A 24,307-nucleotide genomic window follows, 5' to 3' on the forward strand; every position below is an offset into this window, starting at 1 on the left:
TAACTAAACCAAGAGCTTGGGCACTCAGATTTCTACTATTTTCCATAGAAATATTCATCATTGATTTTAAATATTAAATCAGCTTTCCTTTCGGGGTGGTTTGATACAGAGTTGAAATAAGAGGCCCTGGGACTTCATAGACAAACCTCTGTTGTGCACTGTTGAACTAATGACTTTGGGTAAGTTACTTAACCTCCTTATGACCTCTTCAGTAAAACAGTGTTAATGAAATAACACCCTAAGGGTTATTGCAAGAATTAAATGAAAGAAAATGCAAAATACCTGGTACATAGTTGGTATCTACTACATGTAAATGAATTTCTGTAAGTTCCTTGTATCAGTTAGTGGCAGGTTTCATTTACTGGGTGTTTATCCTGTACCAGGCACTCTTCATATACTTGGTATCATGGGTATTAACACATTAAATCTTTGCAGCATTCTTATGCAGTAGCTATTATTCTCATTCTGTTTCACACATGAGGAACTAAGCCATAGACAAGTACACAGCTAGTAAGTATCATAGCTGGGGTTCAAAACATGCTTTTGGGTTCCATACATACCCTCTTAACTGCTAGACAACATAATCTCTCCCACTATCAGATCATTTCCATGGACCACATCCTGTGGACAATTTAAAAAGCAGTCTCATTTTAACTCACTATTTACCTAACTAAAACATGGTTGGGAGAAACATACAATGCATTCCATAGTCAAGTATAACTCATTTTAATTTATTCATTCTTTTGAATTAGCTGCACCATTGCTCCCTTTCAGTTGTGAGAAATCCAGCCTTGCTTGATCTTACCTAAGCAAAGGCACACTTTTAAGTCATTGTCCCAGAACCTGTGCAAATCTTATTTCTTATTTGTTTTGCTGCTTATGAATAATTAATTAAATAAATGCTTTCAAGATTCCAAAGAAGCTAAAAAAACAGATTTTGAAAATCCACAAAAAGGTATCTAGGAAAACTTTTGTTAAATTAAGAGATGTTATCTGCTGTTCTAGGCGTGGGTGCTTTTATCAAAACATTTCTCCCACTTTCAATTTTCCACTCGTTAAAATCTAAGGCCTTATTTGGCTGTCACTTACAGTACTGTGTTTTTCGGAAAAGTTTCTGGCAGCTAGTTTTTAAAAGATTTTGTTAAAAAAAAAGAAACAAAAACCAAGCTGTGTAGTCCTCCTGTTGGAAGAATTCCTCTGACCTTCTGCATTATTATAAAGAGAATTGCCAATTTATCCAGGCCTCCCCCACCTGGTTATCTTCAGAACTTTACAATGTGTGCTTTTCCCAAGGCAGTTATTTTCAAGCATGATTTTGTAACACTGCAGGGTTTTTCAAGCTATTTCAAGGAGGTGGCAAAGAATTCTCAAAACCAAATTAATTTTATTTTCAAAAAGGAGCATGCATGCCATAAATCACTGGGGGGCCTTCAGGAGGGTAATTGTAGATGTCAGGAAATTGAACAAATAATGATAGAATATGGGCACCTGTACAGAGGTAGACAATTCTGCTTCTACAGTGGAACCCTTTAACATGCACCAAGCAACGGGAGATTTGCAGAACACCTTTTTCAGTCTTAGTCCGCGTTTAACCACAACTCTCAATGATCTGTTAATAGAATAGTGTTGTATCTTCTATTTCAGCTTAGTTGCGATCATCCACAAAGTGCCCAATCTCTTTGAGCATCCACATGGCATGCCAATTATGAGAAGCTTAGCGTGTAAATATTTTACTCCTCTTAAGGGAAGGTCACTGTAAGCAAGAACTAGAACCTAGAATTCTCTGAACTCAGTGAATTTCCCAACATAGATCCTATATCATTCTCAGTCATATCAATCCCTTTATTTGGTCACTGAGAATCACTTTTCTCTACTTAGAGGCAGGCATTTAAATATCTTCAGCTTCCAGGCTCTCCTCTGGGTACCTGGGCTACACTTTGTCATGCCAATTGTTTTGCACTTTATCTGCACTACTGGATTATAAACTCCTAGAGGGCAGGGACAGCATGGGACTAACCTTTAAATATCCTAGAGCACTCCATATAGTGCCTAGCACAAAACAAATGCCCACAAGTGTTTGTTGAATGAAACTAAGTCTTTAGAAAGTGGGAAGTTTTTCTTTCTTTTTTTTGCCATGTCAGTTTACTGCCTACTGTTTTTTTCTCACTTTATCCTGTTATCTGAATTTTTTATTTCTACAAACCTGAACAGGGTTTATACCTACTGATTTCAATTTTTTTTTCTTTTTGAACAAAACTTGCTCACTTCTTCTTTATTGGAACTGCACATTCTAATTCCTCATCTGGAGTACACTTCTTTCTTAATTTCCTTTCCATTAATTTTTTATCTTTCCCCTCTTCAAGCTTTACTGCAACTCAGCATTCCCTCTTTACTTATGTACACCATTCTCATTGTATTTTTCTGCCCCTGATAATTTCATTTTTTAGGTCCTCTGGTGTCTTTTTCTGAGCATAGTGTAGTCCTTTCCATTAAATTATAAACTCTTTGAGGGTAAGCAAGCTTACGCATACCTGTTTTGCACAACTCCTAATGTAATTGTCAGGCCCTCAGCCCATTTTACAGAAATTGGCTATTCATTTTAATTATTACTTAAGTGTGTGGGTGTATAAAACAAATTTTCTGATTAAGTCATGGTACATGTGTCTCATTAAATTATTATAGGTACACCAAGTGGTGACCCTGTGCTTCTGTGAACAGAACATCAGGTATCCTTTTCTGTAACATTTTAAAGGCAAGAAATTAAAACTTAAGGTGGAACAACCAGGGAAGAAGGTAGGAGGAACTCTTAGAATTGACCTAATAGTAATTGTAGAAACCAAAAAAAAAAATTCAGTCAGACTATTCTATTCTGCATTTCCTAACTCCTTCTTAAGTTACTGTGTTTTAAATTTTTAAAAAATATTTTCTTAGATCCTGAGGTATGTGATTTGATTTCTATCCTGAGCTGTCTGTAGCATCACTAGGCTGCTGGGGGCATCTATAATCAAAGGTTTGGATTCCCTTCCAAATTCAGTTCTAATGTTTACACTTCTGGTGTCCATATAATGAGATTTAACAGGCCTTATCACCTACTTACTTGAATTATTGTAATATTTACATTTTTTCTCCAGTAGCAAACTAAATAGGTAAGAAATAATATCTTCTCTTTTATTTTAAACCTCCTTTGAGTAAGTTTGTTGAAGCTATTCTGACCACGAATACAAATCTTACATTAAAAACATTTAAGGAAATATCTATGAAAAGCTAGATTTATATCTTCTATAATTGAATAAAAATGTATATACCATAAGCAATAATTGAAACTCTAAAATCATTTTTAGTCCCCTATGAAAACACTCTGTTCCTCTGGAGGATCATCAGTTTAAATGCAAAGAGATAACAAACACCATTCGTGTAGGTAAGTGTGTTGTTCCACGCTTTGAAAGGGCCTTCATTAGCAAGGCTAAACAACACAACACAACCGGTAATGTGTTCCATATGCGGTATTTTGAAACCTTTTGTTTGGTTTCTAACTAGAGAGAAAGAGGGAGGAAAAGAAAGAGTTCATTTTATTCTCTTGGGATTTGTTTTATAAGGTGCATCAGATTGAGTTTCGCCAACAGGGATGTATTTCTCCTTGTCTAGCTCATGTTTGTTTATTCTCTCCTTATAAAAACCAGGGACTAGCAATTTCTTTTATGAACGCGGACCGAAGGGAGATAAATAGACCTTGCGGGAGAGGAAGGTCAAGTTCTAAGTTTTTCTTTCCTTTGGATTCAGGAATAAGCAAATGGAAAGACTAGCCAAACAACCAGCAGCAGGCATCTGATGGTTAAGCCCTCCCCCCAGGACTTTTTATGTACATAAGCAGAAGTCACAGGAGCAGCTGCGGCGCATTAGTTCCAATAGTTTAACAGGCTGCCTTGTAGCGCTGACAAAAGCCTCGCTCGCCGTGGCTTCCCTCCATGTTCCTCTGCCCTGCGAGCTCGGCGGTGATCTTTGGCAGGGGATCGGCAGAGGAGGGGTGACGTTCAAGAGGCTTCCGCCGTGGCGTGCGCTCGCCTCCTCTACTCCCAGCCCAGTCTCCGCCGAGAGACTGAGGCAGGCGACCGAATGAACTAGCAGCGGCTCGATCCGACCTGCTTCCCCGGACGTCTCCCCGAGAGTCCGAGGAAGGCAATCACTGGAAAGAGGCCAGGGAACCACGTTGCCCTGGATCGTTGCCAACTGTACAAAGTTGACCGGGAAAATGGCTCAGCAGACGGCAAGCCCGGACACCTTAACAGTCCCTGAAATGGATAATCCGCATTGTCCAAACCCCTGGCTGAACGAGGATCTTGTGAAATCCTTGCGGGAAAACCTGTTGCAGCACGAGAAGTCCAAGACAGCAAAGAAATCGGTTTCTCCCAAGCTCTCACCGGTGATTTCGCCGAGAAACTCCCCCAGGCTCCTGCGCAGGATGCTTCTCAGTAGCAACATCCCCAAACAGCGGCGGTTCACGGTGGCACATACGTGGTAAGCTTTGCACGGATTATCAGACATGGTGGCCAGGTGCCCCTGGGTGATTTTTGCGCCTCCCGCCTTTCGCTTTAGGGGTAGGGAGGGGAGCGTCTTCGTCTTCACTCCTGACCCGTGATTTATCGGAAGTAATCTACTTTAATAAATCCCACAGATGTCCAAGTCGGGGCAGGAATCCTTCAGATTGGTAATAGGAGCCTTTGAGGTGGGTGGTTCTCAAAGTTCAATTCCTATTGCAAGTTCCTACAAGAAAACTGAATTCCAGATGTCAATCAAATAAGAATGCAGGGTTGTTTTTTTTTTTTTTCTCTTCTACCGATGTGGTGGCGTTTCTTTGAATTCTTAAGCTAGTAATCCTGCCAGGTCCTGCAACAGCCTAGGAAAGAAAGGACCAGAAAGGAGAGGAGGAAAATCATAGTTTGTTCTCTTTTCGGCATGATCCCCAATTAAACAGAGATGTGTATGGAGTGTGTGTGTGTGTGGGTGTGTGTATGTGTGTAATGCTGTGTACAGGTAAAACCCCTCCTAACTACTGACTTTAATATATTTGTAATCTCAACGTGCCTTTTCAGTGGGTTTAGGAATGCCGTGCAGAAAGTTGCAGGCTGGTACTCGGTAATACTGCCGTGTTCTTTGAATTTGAATTCTTTGACTATTTTGTCAGTATTTTTATTTTCTTTATGAATGTTTTTATTTTCTATATAATAGGTGAATTTGTTTTATGTATATGGTACCACGTAGGTTTCTAGACGATTCTTGATATTTTCATGCTCTTGTAAAAACAAATATTAAAATAAATCATTGTGTGAGCTTATTATGGTGTTTCTGCCTGAAAAGAGGCAATTTTAGGCTGTGATCAGAGAAAGAGGGGTCTGTGATACACAGTTGGTTAATTTTAGGCAGTAGTAGGTTCTATGCACTACTTCCACATTTTGGCAAAATGAATATTAATTATGATGAAGAAAACAGACATAACAGAAAAAAATAACGAGTATGTTAGTTGAGAAACTGACTGAATGATTTTTATACAGCTTTTCCATAGAACACGAAAGAGTATGCCAGGAATGGAAAAAACAAAAGAAAACGGAACCAAAACAAGCAAACAAACAAACAAAAATCCCCAAAAAACCAGAATCAAGACTTCTAGGAAAGAAGAAGCAAGAAATAGAATCAAAATCTAAACTTAAGCCACATGGCCCTACCCAGGAATGCATTCATGTCATAGATGAAAATAGGCAACAAAGGAAATAAAAGGCATGACCCACCCAAAGAAATGTCTGACCTCAGAATTGTCATTTTTAATAGCTGGATCTCTGATAGAGGAAGTGTTCTTATTTTCCCCAAGATTTTAACTAAGTGGCATTTCTAAGTTTAGTTCTTATTTTCCCCAAGATTTTAACTAAGTGGCATTTCTAAGTTTAGTTAGATACAATGCTTGTAAGAGGGGTAAGACAAACACTGATTTTTTTCAGTCTTAAAGAAATGATGGAAAAAGATGACTTCTCTCTGAGGAAGATACTGTTGAAAGAATTTGTCAGAGATAAGCAGTGAATGAAAGGCATAGATGAACACTAGGAGATGCCCTGAGGAGAGGGACGGCTTGAGACCAAGCATCAGGTGCCAGAGTAGGAAAGCTGGCTGGAGTTCAGACAGGGTCAGGGCCAGAATTTTGGTATGCAATGTCCCTTTTGGTTGAGATGCCTTTTTAATTATAGTTCCTAAATTGTACCTGTTGCTAAATGAGTAAGCCTCCACTCAGACGCCTGATTTCTATCTGAGCGAAGCAACCTCGAGTTCAACTGAAGGTTATCGGAACTATTTGGACATGTTGAGATGTAAGGAAGGCAGGAAATCTCATGAAAACAGGCTTTCTTCTGAAATTTCTGGCACTTCCTTTTCTGATGCTGTTTGGAGAAACTCCAAGGTCACAATTTCTGCCGATCTTTCATTGTGGTGTATCAGGTCTCCAGCAGATGAGGGAGGCATCAAAAGAGCAATGGACATGAAAAAGAAAAATCATGATACCAATTCTCAGTAACGAAGGGGAGACAATATCCCTCATGGATAAAAAAGCATCCAGCAAGGGAGTTGGAAAGAGTACCTCACATTTTCCTTACTGGTTCAACAAACCGCAAGACGTTCATAATATCCACAGGCATCTTTCGACAAATAACGTTCCATCTGTGCTTTCATTACTTGGACTAAGCATGATCCAGAATTTTAAAAATTTATTCCAAATTGCGCTGCTTATATATATATATATTTTCCTATCTAAACTGCTGCTACTACCACTATAGTCAAATCCTACCCTCCTCCTAAATTAAATGATCAGCCATTTAAATACACACCACGTGTGTTCCTGCCTCAGAATGTTGGTTCCTATACTTGATATTCCTTTCCATTCGATATGCATGTATTTAATACCTATTGAGTCCAAAGTGTTTAGCTTGTACCTACTGATCACAAAGTTGCACAAGAGCTGTTCCTTGGTTTCAAATTATTTACACTACAGTAGAAAAAATCATATTGGAAGGCATCTGATTAAGTTCAGGTAAACATTTTGCTCTACAACATACTCTCCAAATCTTAGTGGATTGACACAGTAAATGTTTATTTCTTGCTTCTGCTTCTCGTGGCAAGCTAGCCTGCCCTGGGGTAATTCAGGGACCCCGGGTTCTACCATCTTGCGGTTCTTCTATTGGTAACACATGGTTTCCAAGTTTGCCAGGCTCAGCTGAATCCAGGGAAAGAGCACAGAAGATGGCATTCATGAGTTTTTATGAGGCAGGTCTAGGAGTGCACACATTACTTATCCCAGTATTCCCCAGATAGAACTCAGTCCTGTGGCCACATATAACTGCAAAGGAGGCTGGGAAACCTATCTCAGCCATGTTGCCAGGAATAAGGTAAAACATCTGGTGAACAGCCCACCCATGTCAGTCACAATGCAGTAACAGCTACTGGTTCACCCTCTATACCATAGTTAAATTCATAGAGTAACATCTATGATGACTGGTCCTTTAACATCTCTGCATACCTCCTGGATGAGGATTTTACAGAGTAATTCTATTTTTTGACAAGTTTAGTGACTGGGAAGTCCTTGCTTACATACAGTTGAAATCTCCTTCCTTGTAATTGTCATCCTTGGTTCCTGGATCTGCTTTTTTTTTTTAATTTGTCTGCGTTGGGTTTTTGTTGCTGCACGTGTGCTTCCTCTAGTTGTGGCGAGCGGGGGCTACTCTTCGTTGCGATGCAAGGGCTTCTCCTTGCGGTGGCTTCTCTTGTTGCGGAGCACGGGCTCTAGGCGCACAGGCTTCAGTAGTTGTGGCGTGTGGGCTTCAGTAGTTGTGGCGCATGGGCTTAGTTGCTCTGTGACATGTGGGATCTTCCTGAACCAGGGCTCGAACCCTAGTCCCCTGCATTGGCAGGTGGTTTCTTAACCACTGCACCACCAGGGAAGTCCCCCTGGATCTGCTTTGAAAACCCCACAGCTTGAATCTCTCTTGTCTTCCATAACTTAGCCCGTAACGCAAGAGGCTTGGAATAACCCATCAGAGAGCCAGAACCCTGCTCTATTCATCTTCGCACACCCGTTAATCAGTAATGTCAGTGTTATCATGTTTTTAAAAAATTTTTCTCTTTTCTTAACTAAACATCCTAGGTTATTTCACGTTTATATGCTGTAGTTACCAGGTTGATGCTGGTTGTTCTTAACCAGACTTCACTTGGATTTTCACAACCCATTTAAAGAGTATTTTACTGAATTGATACAATACTCCAGGTGCTGTGTGACTCTTGGACAGAGAGCATCTGAGAAGAAGCCAGATTACTTTCGTTTAAATTTTGACTTCCCGTTTACTAGTGTGATTTTTGAACAAGTTGCTTAGCATAGGCTTGTTTCTCTGTTACCCAATTTCCTGGGAATAGTAATCGTATCCACTTGGTGTTGTGGTTTTCTTAAGTACAATTATGTGTAAATTAAAGTGTTTTGCACAGGGACAGACACTTAATGAGGATCATTATATAAGCTAATATTTTCTTTATTATGTGTCCATTAATCCAGTCTTGCTCAGCCTGAATCTTTAGGCTCATGTCTACATTTTTAAATGGTTACCCTGTCAGTTGTTTGTGGATGGGACAATGTTTTTAGGAATAATTATATCCCTAGCTAATGTTCATTGAACACTGGTGTTTGATCTGGTGCTGTGTGTTAGATTAGGACCCTCTTGTATTCATGCTTCTCACCACTTTGTTTTACCATTTTTACTTAATGTCTAGTACTTTGTAGTCTAGTGATTATAGACCAGACTCTGTTTTCATTAGAGTAGGGAATTCCCTCTGATGTCAACATGAACGTCAGCGGAATTTCTGGTTAAGAAAACTTTCAGTGTTAAGTTTATTTCCGGAAAATCAGTCAGGCAAATCTTTATATTTTTCATTTTTTTTTCCTCACTTTACACTGGGTTCTGTGCACCAAATGAAGGAACGTGTTCTAGAGTGCATAAGTGATACTAGGCAATAGGATTTCTTTGGGCAAGATACTATCCAGGTAATACCACGTGTCTTATCTTTAAAATTTCTGTGTATGTGTGTATGTGTGTGTGTTCTTAATTACAACATATCCAAAAGTAGAAGAAGCGGTTAGTAACGTCCTTAAACAACAAAATAATTTCTTTAGGTGGATTTTTGAAAGGCGTTTTTCAGGAGACGTTTAGAAAATCTTAAAGATTTTCAGGGAGCTAGCTAAGTGTTTTGGGCTATAATTTTTGTTTATTATAAATTTCTCTTTACTGGGCATTGGATATAAAATTGCTCATGTTTAAAAGTAAACATTTGCTTTCTTGAGCCATAATTTCTTCAGCAACTACAGTTGCTCTCATGGTTGTTGTTTAAGAGAGAAATACACTATAAATTTTCTTCAAGTTACAGGAGGATCCAGAAACCCTTTATCACCTATAAAGAAGAAATCCAGCCATTTAGAGAGTTTATAGGTCACACACAAACACACCTCCACACACACCCAAGTAGATTTTCAAAGCTATTATTTAGGTGTTCTATTTGAGACTCTTTCTTCTTTGTTCCAACTCTCCTACATTTGCCTGACTTAACTTTAAGGTTATCTTGTCTCTGCCCCTTATCGTGAGGATACCCAGAGAAGGGCATTGCTGGTGCTCTCCTAGGAGCTGGGAACCCAGAGGTAGGCTGTGGTTATACTGTGATATGAGGAGGTGGGGAGGAAGTTTCTGGGGGAAATTTTCTGGGACACACAACAGGAAGTAATGCCAGCAGGTTAGGTGGAGCCAGTTGGCTGAGTCTGTAGCTGTGTCTCTGGTGTAATTGGCTGTGTGTCTTCCCCAGGAATCTTGGGGCACTGCAAGTCAAGGGTGTCTGTAACTTTTGAAAAGCATGCTTAGCCTTTCCTAAAATCAGAAGACCCCAGGAAGATATTCATCTTAAAAACTTGTCAGTTGCCTTTATGATATTTAAGAAATTACAAAATAAAAATGTGACAAATAGTTACTGAGGAAAATGAAAACAATGAAATAACATGGCAATTTATTACTCATATGTACTTTCTGTGACCTTTGACATTTATCTTAAAGAGAAAAGAGATTAAGTGTATCTGTACCAGCCAAAGTCAATTCTGTCAATACTAGTGGTGAAACTACTTCCAAGCAAAAGCACAGTCTTTTTTATAAACTTGGTAGAAATGCTGAATGAGAAGAAAGTAAAAAATTGAATCTCAAAGTTCATTAAAGTAATTTTTAAATCATAGCTTTAATTTTAAAAGTTATTCTTTATATAAATTTCTTTATAAATAACAAGCTCCTGTGAGGTTAGGTAATTAATTGAGCTTCAGAGCTTCAGCACTTTTTTTTTTTTCCTTAGACAGGAAGCTACCAAAATTGTTCTTCAAGTAGCAGTTTCAGGAAGAAGCTTTATTGTCAGCCGTGTGGCAAAGTTATGTCGTTGTTTTTTAATGGTTTTGCTTTTGAAAAAAATCATGTTTTTAAACTCTGAGGAGTTTAGCATAGTGGAAGCCATGTATTTCCAGCTCTGCTGACACTTAATATTTGACCTTAGTTACTCAACCTCTTTGTAGACTTTCTATTCATAAGTCATATGGCTATAGAGGCATTTGATATTTACAAGTAAGAAACTGACTAATGAAATTTACAAAGTGATAACAAACCACAGTACATTTAAGGTAAGTAATTAAAAAGAAGTTCCAACTTGCTGTTGTAAGCTACTGAGGTGTATGCCTTATGGGTAGAAACAGGGGACAGAGTGCTTTAATAATTCTGTGGCTCATAAAAAGGCTGCAGGACCTTCAAGATGAAAGCATTGGTGGTATTCACTCTAGGACCCCATCTGGAAGCCATGATTTAGGGTAGGAAATGTGGAAATCTGTAGATAATAATAAAAATTCAAATTTTAAATTTTCTTTTACTGTATCTTCAATTATATACCATCTTAACACACCAATCTCTTCTACTATATATAAAAAACAGGAAAAAATCATTTCATATTCAATTTTAAGGACATAAATGCTGTCCAGCTATTTCAAATGAAGTACTTATTTTCAAAATGAGATCTTGAGCTGATATGAGACCAAATTGTTAGATTTCATTTTGGACTAAAAACTTTAGGTTCGTAATAACATAACTTTATAATCTTAGACTTATTATAACATAGTCAATAATGATTTAGCTCCTGCTGTGTGTCAGATACTTTATGTACATTAACCTTTCAAAACAAACACGCTTGAATTTAAGTATTATTAGCTGTATTTTACATATACATATGCCAAGGCCAGAGAAATTGGTACATAACCAAGATCATTCAACTCTGCAGCCATGAAGTGAGTTGACTTAAAACTTAAACTCAGGTTTGCCTAACTCTCCACCGTGTATTCTTTCAACATTACCTTCCTTTGGGCTAAGAATCACATTCACATTTATTTCCCTACCCAGCTTATATATCAAAGCTGCAACAGTGAATATTCAATGACTTTACAGAATGGTGGTTAGTTAACAGAAGGGTAGGAACAGAACCCTTTCTTAGTGTGGAATCTCAGTTTATTTGTTTAACACCTGTGGCTTGTATGAATGTAGACATTTTTTTTTTGACAAAAATATGTGTATGTGGAGGAGAAATATATGTCCTTGATGAAGGAAGGTTTTAAGGTCAACAGAAAACATTCTGTTTTAGAGTAGTTTTAGACTAAGACTGGCATCCAGACAAAACCAATCAGAGGGTAATTTTATTTTCAATGATTCAGGGAGAAAGGCATGAAAGGCTTGAGCTCTAAAGAAAAGATTAAGTCAGAAATCTATTAAGGTTCGGTTCCAGAAGAGCCAGCTGGAAATGATGGTCTGCAGGCTCAAGTCACTAAGCAACAGAGCAGCAAACTGCTTGGTAACCAGAGCTGGCTTGACTCACAGGCTGACTGCGAATGACCGGGTGGCCAGACAGGAGGACCACAGCCCATCTGACCTCAAAACACTCTCCTAGTCATCCAGCAGCTTTCCTGCCCAGTCCCCCCATTTTGGAATGGTCTCTTTGACTTAACAAGATGCCTGCTTTCAGAATGGAAATATCTCTGGGACCATAAGTACATGCTATCTGTCTTTCTTCTTTAAAAGGGCATTTCTGAGATTGCTTTCTTTGGGCCAGTATATCATAAATAAAATGTAAAGTTTAATGAGAGGAAAGAAAGTGAAAACATTGGGATTAATGGCTCGACTTTGGGTTTTCAGGAGCAAATGTGTACAGGGCCAAGTTGCCTACTTCGTTTGGTGAGATCTGTCCTTGAACTCTGAGAGCGCAGTGTTGCCATTTATTTAACACTTTCTGTCTTACGCTGTTTTCTTTTTCATGGGTGTGTTTTGACTGTGCAGCTGGACTGTAAGTTCCTAAAAAGTAGGAACCCTCACATACATCAATCTTTGTATCCATTGTGAGGGGCCAAGTGCCACCTGTATAACATATATTTAGTGAATACTTGTTGTTTAATTGAGAAACATACCCTCAATTGCTGTGGCTCTTATGTTGAACACCTGGGGAGATCTATAGCCTTCCAGCCTAGAAGTCCTGGTGATGTCGTGTTTGATTGCCATAGTGGAAAGAAGTTTCAAACGCAATGATTAACCATTTGTTTGGACTTTGTCACCTGTGTGTATGAGTGTGCGTTCTGGGTTTACACACACCTAGACAGGTATGATTTGAATTTAGTATACATGAATGAATCGGTATATGATAGTGTCACTAATTTGTCAGATATACGCATTTTAATAATTTTTAGTTTATACTTTGAAAATAATTTATGCCTGTTGTATTTCTGAAAAAATATGTAAATATATTTATGATTCTTGGTAAATTACTGAATAATTAGCTTGTTAAACCCTTATGACTAATTCTAATCTCTTAGAATTCATAGTGGTTCAATTATACACAAGACTTACGCTTATAAAAGAAATGCCAAGATTTTGAGGAGAAATTTGAAACAAACAAAATCCCCAAAACACCCTGCACAGTTTTTTTTTTGTTTGTGTTTTTAGTATGAAATTTGGAGAAATTTGAACTGGCAGAAACAAAGTACCACTTCTCCAAAGTACATCGTCAGAATAAGTAAAATTGAATAACAGAAAAAATTTTTGAAGAGATTTAGCAGGTTATTTTAATGTAAATATTTTGTCCATAGTTCATACCCATTTTTACCTTGCAGTAATTTCAAACCAACTGATTTCCTTTCCATTAGTCTTATGAGATAGCTCTCTGATCAAATTAGCTATCGTTAAAATAAAGTGGCTTCCTCTGTATATTATTATTAGGAGGGTACATGGGTTCTTTTTCATTTTCTTATATAGCTGATTTCACATTTATACTTACAAATGGTGAGTGTGTATTGTTGACCTTTTGAAGAAAGCAACTTTCTGCCTAATAAGGTTATTTGGATTATCATTTCTACTGTTTACCTTCTTTAGGTTTATAGTATTTGTTTTAATTTGCAGTGTGATTTTTTTTATGACTTTCTATTGAGTGTGTGCCAGATAGAACAGTGTATGATTTATGGGTAGTAACAACTAAAACTTAGATGAATTGGAGGTGGATGACATACAAGGTGGAATGCTATACAGCTCGCCTCTGAATAGAATCAGGCTTCTTTAATAAAGCCCTCTTATAATAGCAATAGCAGTGTCATTAACGGTGCACTTATTCCTGTATCACCTTCCCAGTTTAAGGTACATCTGTGGGTCATTTGTACAGTGTTGTATTTAATTTTTTTTTAGTTGATTTATATTTTTATTTAAAGGCCTATATGTTTAAAAATGAAGCTTTATATTCTTACTATAAATTGGAAACCAGTGTCATTTATCATACATGGAAGATAATTGAACAAAAATACAGTGAATAAAAGCTAAATAGATTCAAGTTTGACTGGATACTATGACCTGCTAGAGGGTCTGAGGCTGAGGTCTGCTCCCTCTTTGTTTAAAACGGCAGTTAGTAAGTAATGTAGAGATGTGAAAGACCGATTAAGTCCTTCTCCTTCAGGTAATAAGAATGACTGAAAGGATTTGGGAAGGAAATAACCTTCTCATTATTTAATTCAACATTTTAAATTCAGTAAATGATATCCCTTATGCCTAAAACCATCTTGGTGCATCAGATTCTCTAATGTATCAACCCAGTGGTCCTGAACCACTGATACTTCCACTGTTGGAAGAAGGACCTCGGTTTTTGTAGGGGTTCTTTGGGTCTGAATCCCTTAGTTGGAGGTAAACGCACTGAACTTGGCTTGGGTAATTCCAATTACCCAATTGAAAGTCAGGTGTCGGTACCCCGTTTTTATCACCCTATAATTATTAATTTCCTACCTGGTAGCTACAGAGGTGCAAAGAAGCATAGAATTGCTCTATGGAAAACTGCTATACCTGCTAATGGCAGTTTCCAAGTTCTCCTTCCAAAGGGCACAAACATGGGCTTTTTAAAACGGTGAGGATCTCTGTGCAAATAGGTGAAAGCTAAGGTAAGCTAGGAGCCCAATTTTTCTACACCTCCGTAATCTTATGAAGAATTTACTTCCAGACTAGAACACCCATATGGGACCGGCTACCTAACTTGCAGGGTTCAGTGTGAAATGAAAATGCAGAAACTCTCATTCAAAAGAATATTAAGAATTCCATGAAGGCAACAGGAGAGCATTCAATCCCACACAGGGCACTTCTGAGAGTGAGGCCTGATACAACTGCCCAGGTCACATCTAGGAAGCCAGCTCTTCACCCACAGCAGATCTGAGAGGGGGGCCAGTTAAGAGCTGGATTTGGTCTACTGGTCATAGTTTGCCAATCCCTGGTCTACAGGATAAAATTCATACTCCTCAACTTGGTGTTTAAGTCTCTGTCATCAGCTGCAAACTCATCTCCACAACCTTTTCTGATGTTATTTCCTATAGATTCTTCACAGTCAATCATCCTGGAGCTGAATCCAGAGCAGAGGTTCTCAACCTCGATGGGCCAAGGCAATGCTTTGTCATGGGGGCTGTCCTGTGCGTCGTAGGCTGTAAGGAGCGTCCCTGGCCACTACACACTAGATGTCAGTCACACCCATCCTGTAGTAAAAATCCAGAATGTCTCCAAACATGGCCAAATGTCCACTGGGGGCAAAACTGTCCCTGGCTGAGAACCACTGATCTAGAGGACAAGCTTTCACTTTATTCACTAGTGTATTCCTAACACCTAGCATAGTCTTGTGATACAGAAAGAGGTCCCAAAATGTACTGTCTGGTCCAACTCTGCTACTCACTTACTGTGAGATCCCAGGGGCGTCATTTAAACTCCACAGGTCGCAATTAAGTGCATCCATAAAATGGAACTATTACTAATTCATTCCTTACTTCATGGAAGTATTTAAAAATTCAAATGGTATACTTAATGAAAAGACTTTTTGAAAAGGATAAAGTACTATTCAAATATCATGAAAAAAGAGTCATGGAGGAACACTGAGGGTGGTCTGAACCCGTTGATATCTAGAAGCTTAATTCACCTCCTGCTGTGTGTACTCTATGAAAATTGCTGTATGTGATGCTATCGGGGCATTGTTGTCTTTGCTCTCAAGGATTGTGATCAGGTGGGGATAAAATACGATTACTCAAATAACCATAAAGCAGTAGTTGCCATAACTAAGTACAAAGAGTGGTGGAGTTTATAGGAAAGTAGAGATTGTTTCTAATGATGGGAATCATGTAAGACTTGAGATGGAGTGTGAGATAGAGTAGTCGCAAAGAAGGCCCATATTGAGCTTTTTCTTAGCTTATGTTATTTAATATTCATGGCAACTTAATTAGGTTTATGTTTAATTGTCACATTTTACAAAGAGAAAAATGGGGCCTAGAAAAGAATTTAATGTGAACATGAAGCATAGAGAATTTCAGTAGGAAGAGAACTGGAGTGAAGTATGGAAGGACCGGAAGTGGTAGGAGGTAAGTTCTTTTCAGTAAAGGAACAACATGAACCAATACGGAGATTACATGGGGTTTAGGTGAGATTGGGTACAGCATGGAGTATCTTTAGGGAAAGCGACTGTAAAGGAAAGCTGGAATCAGGTTTCAAAGGTCAGCTAACATTCTCTCTCTCTCTCTCTCTCTCTCTCACACACACACACACCCACCCACCCCACAGAATTATATGCTTAAGTGAAACACAATCAATTTTATCTTTCTTAACGGCTTTACTCCAAATAAAAAGAAGTGACATTTTGAGTTATTACCCCATGCTAAGCTTGCTAAACCACAAGTGTATGCACTGAACACTCAATGGTTGGAATGTGAGATTTAGTTCAATTAGACCAGTGTATACCATCTTTCCGCTCGCTATGCCTTCTATGCCTTCTAAGATAATCCTTCAGAAATAGCAGAAAACACGGTTGTATTTCCATTCAAATGAGATGTGTTAATTCCACTGGTGGCACTTGTGTTCTGATGCGTAGAGCAGAGACATTATTTATGTGAGGATTGTATCTGCCTTTTCATTAAATTGCACGAGAATATAATGCTTAAAACACATCTAGCAGTTCTGATGGACTGTACCCAGAAAACCATGTCACTCTTAAGGTATTGATACTCTATTTCAAGACTGGCTTACCAGGGTAAGAATCAGGAGCTAAATACCCTGTTATCCTTTCATCTATTCAAACAATAATTTCTGAGTGTCTACTCTGTATCTGTCACTCTTCTGAGGATATAACACTGAGCAAAAAAGACAAAGTCCTGCTTCCATGGAGCATATATTCTAACAGAGAAGAAGACAATGTATAAATAAATATTCCAGTCGGTCAGAGAATAACAAGTACAATAAAGAAGAAGAAAGCAGGGTAAGGGGATAGAGTTTTATATACCTTTTGGGGGAGGACTCTCTATAAGGTGACTTTTGAATAGAGGTCTGAAGAAGGTGACTGATTACCTCGGGGAAGACCATTTCAGGCAGAAGAAGTAACAAGTGCAAAGGTCTGAGGGATGATGTGATTGGTGTGTTTGAGGCCGGGGGACGTTATAGAAAATGAGGTCCGAGACGTAGAAAGGAGTCAGGTCATGTAGTGTTTTGAAGCTATAGTAGGATTGGGGATCTTTCTTGGTGATGACTATGATATTTTGAAGGGAGAAGTGTTAGCAGTGGGAGTGTCTGCCTCAGGAAGAAACACAGGCTGTCTTAAGTTTTGAAAAAATCATTCAGGCTCCTGTGTAGAAAATACAGATGTGGGGCCGAGGAGGAAACAGGGAGACCAATTTAGACGGTTGCAGTAATCCAGGTGAGATATCATGGTGGTTCAGAGGAGAGTAGTAAAAGGGAAGGTAGTTAAGAAATGGTCACGATTCTCTCTGGAAGCAGCAGAGGAAAGCGAGAAAGATACCTACTTGTCCTTTAGAGGAGGTGGTACAAAAACGTGGAGGGAAAGTAGCCACCGCATCAGAAAGCTGAAATAAACCAGCATCCTCAGTGGGCAGCCATTAGTGTCAGAGCAAGAATGTGCAAATTCACAATGGAGAGTTTGGAGGGGGGACTGGGGGAGGCCTGGGGGCTTACATCAGACTGGGGGATTTGCAGAGCCAGCTGGGGATGAGAGTCTGGTGATGAACGATGGCCTGGCAGTCTTGGGCTTCTTGTAGTGATGACTGTGTGTCAAAGACAAGGATGTCATTTGAGGCCATGGAGTTAGACAAGTACAACTCTTGGGCTAGGATGGCCAGTCTCTTGGGTCTACTTGTTTTTATTCACTCCAGGCCCCCTAATTCAGCTGCAGTGCATTGATAGAAATGGAAGAGAGAGGCAATGAGAACCGGCTGGCCAGGCCTGCCAACATCTCTGTCTGGTAAAGCCATGTTCTTCCCATCTCTTTACCATACATTCGTGCTCCAGGGATGAGAAGTGTGACAGAAGATGCAGAAAGGTGATTGGAAAATCGCTAGTTTCCAGACGTATGGCCCTAGGGCAGATTTTCTAACATGAAATTACCATTTTTTTTCCCCTGCATTGGATACAAAATCTTGTTCTTAAGCGTGATGTTAAAAATAGATATTGAAGAACTGAAAAAAATATTTCTGAAAAAATATATGTTGTACTTGCCACAATGGTTCATACATATAGTTGTTACAGTGATACCGCTTTTATTAAATAAATAGGTTTTATGTGTAGGCATAAATTATTTTTTGAAGAGAGCAAGACCGTGCCGCATTTTAACATTTGTTCAGGGATGTTTTCATGATCATACTTGTAAACAAAACAAATACGAAAATGGGTAGAACATAGCTTCCTGTTTGGAGTTTGAATTGGTGGTTTGTATCATGTGCCTGCAAATGGATATTAGGTGAACCTGGCTGCTATTAGGAAATACGATCTTCTGTGTCTTAAGAGGTTGACCTGCAAAGCAACGTGTGCAAACCTTTTTTTTTTTTTTTTTTTTTTGCCCTAAGGGAAAAGGGCGAGCCCTGGCACCTTTTCACCTGTAAAGGATTATGTTGCTTTTGCTGTGATTGATTGGTTGGCTTCTCTTCCAGAAATGCTCCCGGTATGTGTTTTATGTTCTGACAGAGCCATGGCTTTGTTGTTCAGCATGTCACCCCCATGAAGACGTGGGTAGGCTTTTGTGCATTAGCTCTTGTAGCCTGGGAAGCATATTTCAACACACCATCCAGAATTGGCTAGAACATGCCTGTCACTCCCAGCTGACTCTGATTGACGCTCTTGCCAATGTAGATTTACATCAACATGATTCTTTACTGGGAGAAGCTTGTTCGGAATATATAGGGTGGCCCATTTAAAAGAGGCATAGCATCAGTTAGAACTGTATTTTAAGGGAAGCGCCGTAAGAAATACACTGTCAATTAAATGCTCCACAGAGCTCAGAATTGTAATCAGCTTCACTCAAGAAGATTTTCCCTTTAGAAATTGCATGTTACTCCAAGTTTTAGAGAGTGCCTTATCCTGCAAAGAGAACCCTTCTATTCTAGACTTTCCTTCTCAGCATGCCGAATTTCTAGCCTCTTCTTTCCCTGTCTATGTAATTCTAACCTCGAAAGTATGAGATGCAGTATGATGTGACAGCATTGCTTGTTTACCTGCCTAAAATTCAGTTTGTCAATTCAATGGGTAAATAGATTTTACTCTTAGCATGAAACCCTTTGGCATATGTCTATCTTGTTTTTTGACTCATCTTCAATATCCTAATGAATGTTTGGGATAGGCATATTACTCAGATGCATGGGTCTATAGACAGGAAACCAGGCACTCAAAAATAAAACCTGTTACCATAGCTATTCAGAAAAAAACACAAAACTGTCTTTGCTGTACAAAAGAAAAATTCAATATCAGTGATACGACTTGTGATTACTATTATTATGACCCTACACTACTCACCCTTCATTTTCGTTATCCTAGTCTATTCTAGGTCATTACAGTAATGGATACACCTGAATGGGTTTGCAATTTTACCCCTTTCTCAGGACAACCAGCAGGATTTTCAATGACACATGCTTTAATCTGTCTGCTTTTAAATCTCTTAAGCAGGGCAGCTCTCGACAGCTTCCTCTCAGAAGATTTTACAATCCTAATAGACCTCACCATGAGTTCTATATTTATGCTTGTTTAGACACATCAAAGTCAGGCGTTATACCAGGGGCCACCTAGAAAGTTAAGGTCGTCAGCTTCTTGTTGTAGCCATGGGGTTACTGTCATGCCTACTAATAATGAAGATCGACCTTGTAAAGTGATCAAGAGTTGTGGGCTGCAATATAGGAATATTAGAAAATGTTCTGCCATGCTGTTTCTTCTGCTGTATTTTGGCCAGAATTAATACTATGGTCACAATTAACTGCAAAGTGTTCTATGATGTCTGTATATAGTGCAGAGGGAAAGAAAAGATGTAGAAATAAGTCTTCCCCTGTGAATTAACATATGAAACATACACTTAATGCAGCAGAGCCAAGATGCAACACTTTAAAGAGATGAGTTGACAGGCCGATGAGATTGGTGGGAATTTGAATAGGCATAGAAGAGAATCACGAAAGAAAAACATTGGCAGTGATTTTTCAAACATTGTGCATGAGAGAGGAACTGTTGGTTAATAGACTGCCATTAAACATTCAAATTATGTTAATCTTACTAATAGCCTTTTAAAAAATCTATCTATCTATCTATCTGTCTATCTATCTATCTATCTAATCTATCATCTATTTATCTCTATCTTTTGTTCTGGTTCCCCTTTCACCAAGCAGTCTTCTGATTACAGTCTTCATTGTTCTATAGGACTTTCTACTGAGAGGGAGTGTATTGGGTCACATGGTTGAAGCATTATAATCAGAGCAATGATGTAGTGCTTCATGGAAAGAAGTTAATTGGCATTTGGATTCCGTTCCGCAGTTCCATGAGCTTGTGTGATATGGGTTTGCTTCTGAGAGGAGCGGTCTCTCTCATGTGCTGAGAGATTCCAGTTTTTGAATCTACAAAACTCAGTGCCAGATTCTAATCTTAATAGTTTCTCCAAGGTATTGCCAATCCCCAGGGCCTTTTGGGAGAAATATCTGCCAACCTTCTCAGGTGAAACTCTCCTCCACTGCCATGCCCTGAACATTTTCACTAAAAACCATGGCAGAACTAAATACACATTGAAGCTGTAATCACATTGAAAATGAGGAAAAGGTGCATTGTTTCATTTCCTTAATTGCATTCCTCAATGGCAGCTGTTTAGTGAGACAATCATGACTTCTGCTTTGAAATTCATTTTCTGATACATCTAACAATTAGCACAGGATTTGTTGGTTATATTTTTGTTTTTATGATGATACAATGTCTTAAAGAACTTGGTCAGCTGCTCTAGAAAACATGTTTAGTACTCAGATGCAGTGTTTGGAATTTTCTGGACCCTTTTCTTTCCCCTCTCAGATCCAGTGGCCTAGCGGGTTCCCTGAAATATTATAGTTTTCACTCCAGAAAGTTTTATCTTCTAGGGAGTTTCACATTTTAGTAGGTGTTTTTGAAGACAGAAAAGCCCCTGTGACCCACGTACATGGATCTCAGGTTGTAGAATCACAGATTTGTGGGATAGAGTTCAGATCAACCACATTAACAGTTGTAGCACTAACAGGAGGGATTATTACTCATAAGCACTGTACACCAAAGTTATGTCTTTTTCAACAATATTTACGACGTCATGGTGACATGTTCACTCTTAAGACTGTGACAGAAAAGGATGAGAGGAAGTGGTGTAAAAGTGAGGGTCAGTGTTGAAACAAATTGAAACATTTGTTCTCAGATGTCCTCCAGAGAAGGGCATCTGAATTAGTTTCCTAGGGCTGCCATTACAAATTACCACCAACTTGGTGGCTTAAAACAACTAAAATTTATTCACTCACAGTTCTCAGGACCAGAAGTCCAAAATCAATGTATTGGCAGGGCTACACTCTGTACAGAGGCTCTAGGGGAGAATCCGTTCCATTCCTCATCTGGCTTCTAGTGGTTACCGACTTCCTTGGTTTGTGGCTACATCACTGCAATCTTTCCCACTGTCTTTATATGCCTTCTCTGTGTCAGTCTTCCCTTCTGTGTGTCTCTTAATAAGGATGCTTGTCATTGGACTTAGAGTTCCCCTGGATAATCTAGGATAATGTCCTCATCTCACAATCCTTAATTTAATACATCTAGAACCATTCACAGGTTCTGGCGTTTAGGATGTGGACCTATCTTTTTTTTTTTTTTTGAGCCACCATTCAGCCTGTTACAGTGTCTAATGGTATACCTTGTTCTGGGAGTCCCTGGGAAAGCCATGTACATAGTATGAGGTCTGGGCCACACCCATATGGACAGTACTTTCTATTCCAACAGCTCTTAAGGATTCCGGGTTGACTAGCTAAGGCAACAAGGTTTCTTAGGGCAAGAAGCCAAGAACACTTGGATTCCTTTAAGTGGACAATTGTCATCCAGTCCTACTGTCTTGATGTTTCTTCTCAAAGGCTCAGGAAAGGGATGAGAGAAAGAGAAATGGGGAAATGTTATTTATTTTGCATATAGAGCTCTTTTGAAAGAGGAAGAAAGGAAAACTGTAGGCAAAATGAGTTCAGAAAGGAGAATGATGAGTGTTTTTCCAATGTTTTATGAATGTTTGGTCCTGATCTCAGTGACTAAAATTAGCATTTTAAAACCATAAATGTAATACATGTTTATGGTAAAAATCCCTACAAAAGGTAATGGTGTGTGAGTCCCCGTATGCCCTTTCTCAGCCCTCTCAGCTTTCCATTTGCTTTCACCAGAGTAAATACTATTAACATTGTCTGGTGTAACCTCCCAGAAATATTTTAATTATATTTAAGTAAATTTAATAAAAATATTGATAACACTTACTAAGTAATCTCTATGTATTAAGCACAGTGCTAGGTATTTTCAGGGATTACTTCATTTAATTCTCACTACAAACCTAAAAGATACATTTCTATCAAGTGATACATTTCTATCAAAAGATATGTTTCTATCAAGTGAAATCATTGGTCCAAAGACATTTTAAATATTAAAAGGTATTGGCAAATTTACTTCTAAAATTGTTTCATCATTTTACACACCTATAAACAGTGTGCCAGCGGACCTCATTATCACTTTCACCATCACTGAATATGATCCACTTTATTTTTCACCACTATTATGGATAAAATATAATATCATTTATTATTTACTATTCTGTTTTATGAGTGAGTTTAGCATCTTTTCATTATTTATTTGCTATTTCTTAGTCCACTGCCTGTTAATATATTTCATAATTAAAAAATTTGGGATAATAACCATTTTGTTCATTGATTTGTAATAACTGAGTATATTTAGGAAATTAACTCAAACTGTTTTGAATATTTTTCTCAGTCTATTTTTTTTTCCTTTTGCTTTATAGTTTCTAAAAGTCATGTATAGATATTCTAATTTTTTACTGTGGTAAAAAACACATAACATAAAATTTATCATTTTAACCATTTTTAAGTATACAGTTCAGTAGTGTTACACATATTCACATTGCTGTGGAACAGATCTCCAGAACCATTTTGTCCTGCAAAACTGAAGCTATATACCCATTAAACAATATACCCTTTCCTCCTCCTCCGAACCCCGGTAGCCACCATTCTACTTTCTATGAATTTGACTACATCAGGTATCTCATATAAGTGGAATAATACAATACTTGTCTTTTTGTCACTGGCTTATCCCACTTAGCATAATGTCTTCTTAGTTCACTTGTGATGCAGCATGTGACAGGATTGCCTTTTTAAGACTGAATAATATTTCATTGTATGTAGATACCACATTTTGCTTATCTCTCTGACTGGCAGTGGATATTTGGGTTGCTTCCATCTGTTGGATATTGTAAATAGTGCAGCTATGAAAGACCCTGATTCAGTTCTTTTGGATATATATCCAGAAGTGGGATTGCTAGGTCATGTGGTAGTTCTATTCTTAATTTTTTGAAGACTCTTCACACTGTTTTCCGTAGCACCTGTACCATTTCACAGTCCTACCAACAGCGCACAAGAGTTTCACTTTATCCACATACCTCATCAATGCTTACTTTCCGTTTTGTTTTTTTTTAATGTCACCATCCTAATGGGTGTGAAATTGTATCTCATTATGGTTTTATTGCATTTCTCTTATGATTAGTGATATTGAGCATCTTTTCATATGCTTGTTGGATTATTTTTCATCTTTGAAGAAAAGGCTATTCAAGTCATTTGGCTAATTTTTAATCAGGTTACTTGATTTTTTGCCTCTAAGATTTTTTTTAATACAGCAAGGTTTAGCAAACTTTCCTCTATGTGCTGCTTTTATAACATGTTTAAGGAGTGTGCCACTCCATTTTAAAATCATCATATTGTTTTTCACCTTACTTTTATCCTAGTTCTTTTAAGGTTTCTCTCTTTTTTTTTTTTTTAATTAATTAATTAATTTATTTTTGGCTGTGTTGGGTCTTCGTTTCTGTGCGAGGGCTTTCTCTAGTTGCGGCAAGCGGGGGCCACTCTTCATCGCGGTGCGTGGGCCTCTCACTATCGCGGCCTCTCTTGTTGCGGAGCACAGGCTCCAGACGCGCAGGCTCAGTAGTTGTGGCTCACGGGCCTAGTTTCTCCGTGGCATGTGGGATCTTCCCAGACCAGGGCTTGAACCCGTGTCCCCTGCATTAGCAGGCAGATTCTCAACCACTGCGCCACCAGGGAAGCCCCAAGGTTTCTCTTTTTATATTTAATTTTTGATACATCCTCATTCGT

The 24,307-nt window shown here is 38.5% G+C and overlaps 1 protein-coding gene across 11 annotated transcripts in view; it reads left to right on the forward strand.

Annotated features, from left to right (window-relative positions):
- PDE4D (phosphodiesterase 4D) overlaps positions 1–24,307 on the forward strand; it is a 1,115,543-nt gene that overhangs the window by 387,352 nt on the left and 703,884 nt on the right. Inside the window, exon 1 of one of the 11 annotated variants that reach the window (XM_082457177.1) lies at positions 2,747–4,515. The exons of 8 other annotated variants lie outside the window; for them this stretch is intronic. In XM_082457177.1, the coding sequence (XP_082313303.1) occupies positions 4,250–4,515 (266 nt within the window). In that variant the 5' untranslated portion in view covers positions 2,747–4,249. Of the gene's footprint in view, positions 1–2,746; positions 4,516–24,307 lie in introns of those variants that run through there. 2 more of the 11 variants (XM_082457176.1, XM_082457179.1) reach the window with 2 other exon arrangements.

The sequence above is a fragment of the Balaenoptera physalus genome (assembly GCF_965194825.1).
Source record: "Balaenoptera physalus genome assembly, chromosome: 3".
Lineage (NCBI taxonomy): Eukaryota > Metazoa > Chordata > Mammalia > Artiodactyla > Balaenopteridae > Balaenoptera > Balaenoptera physalus.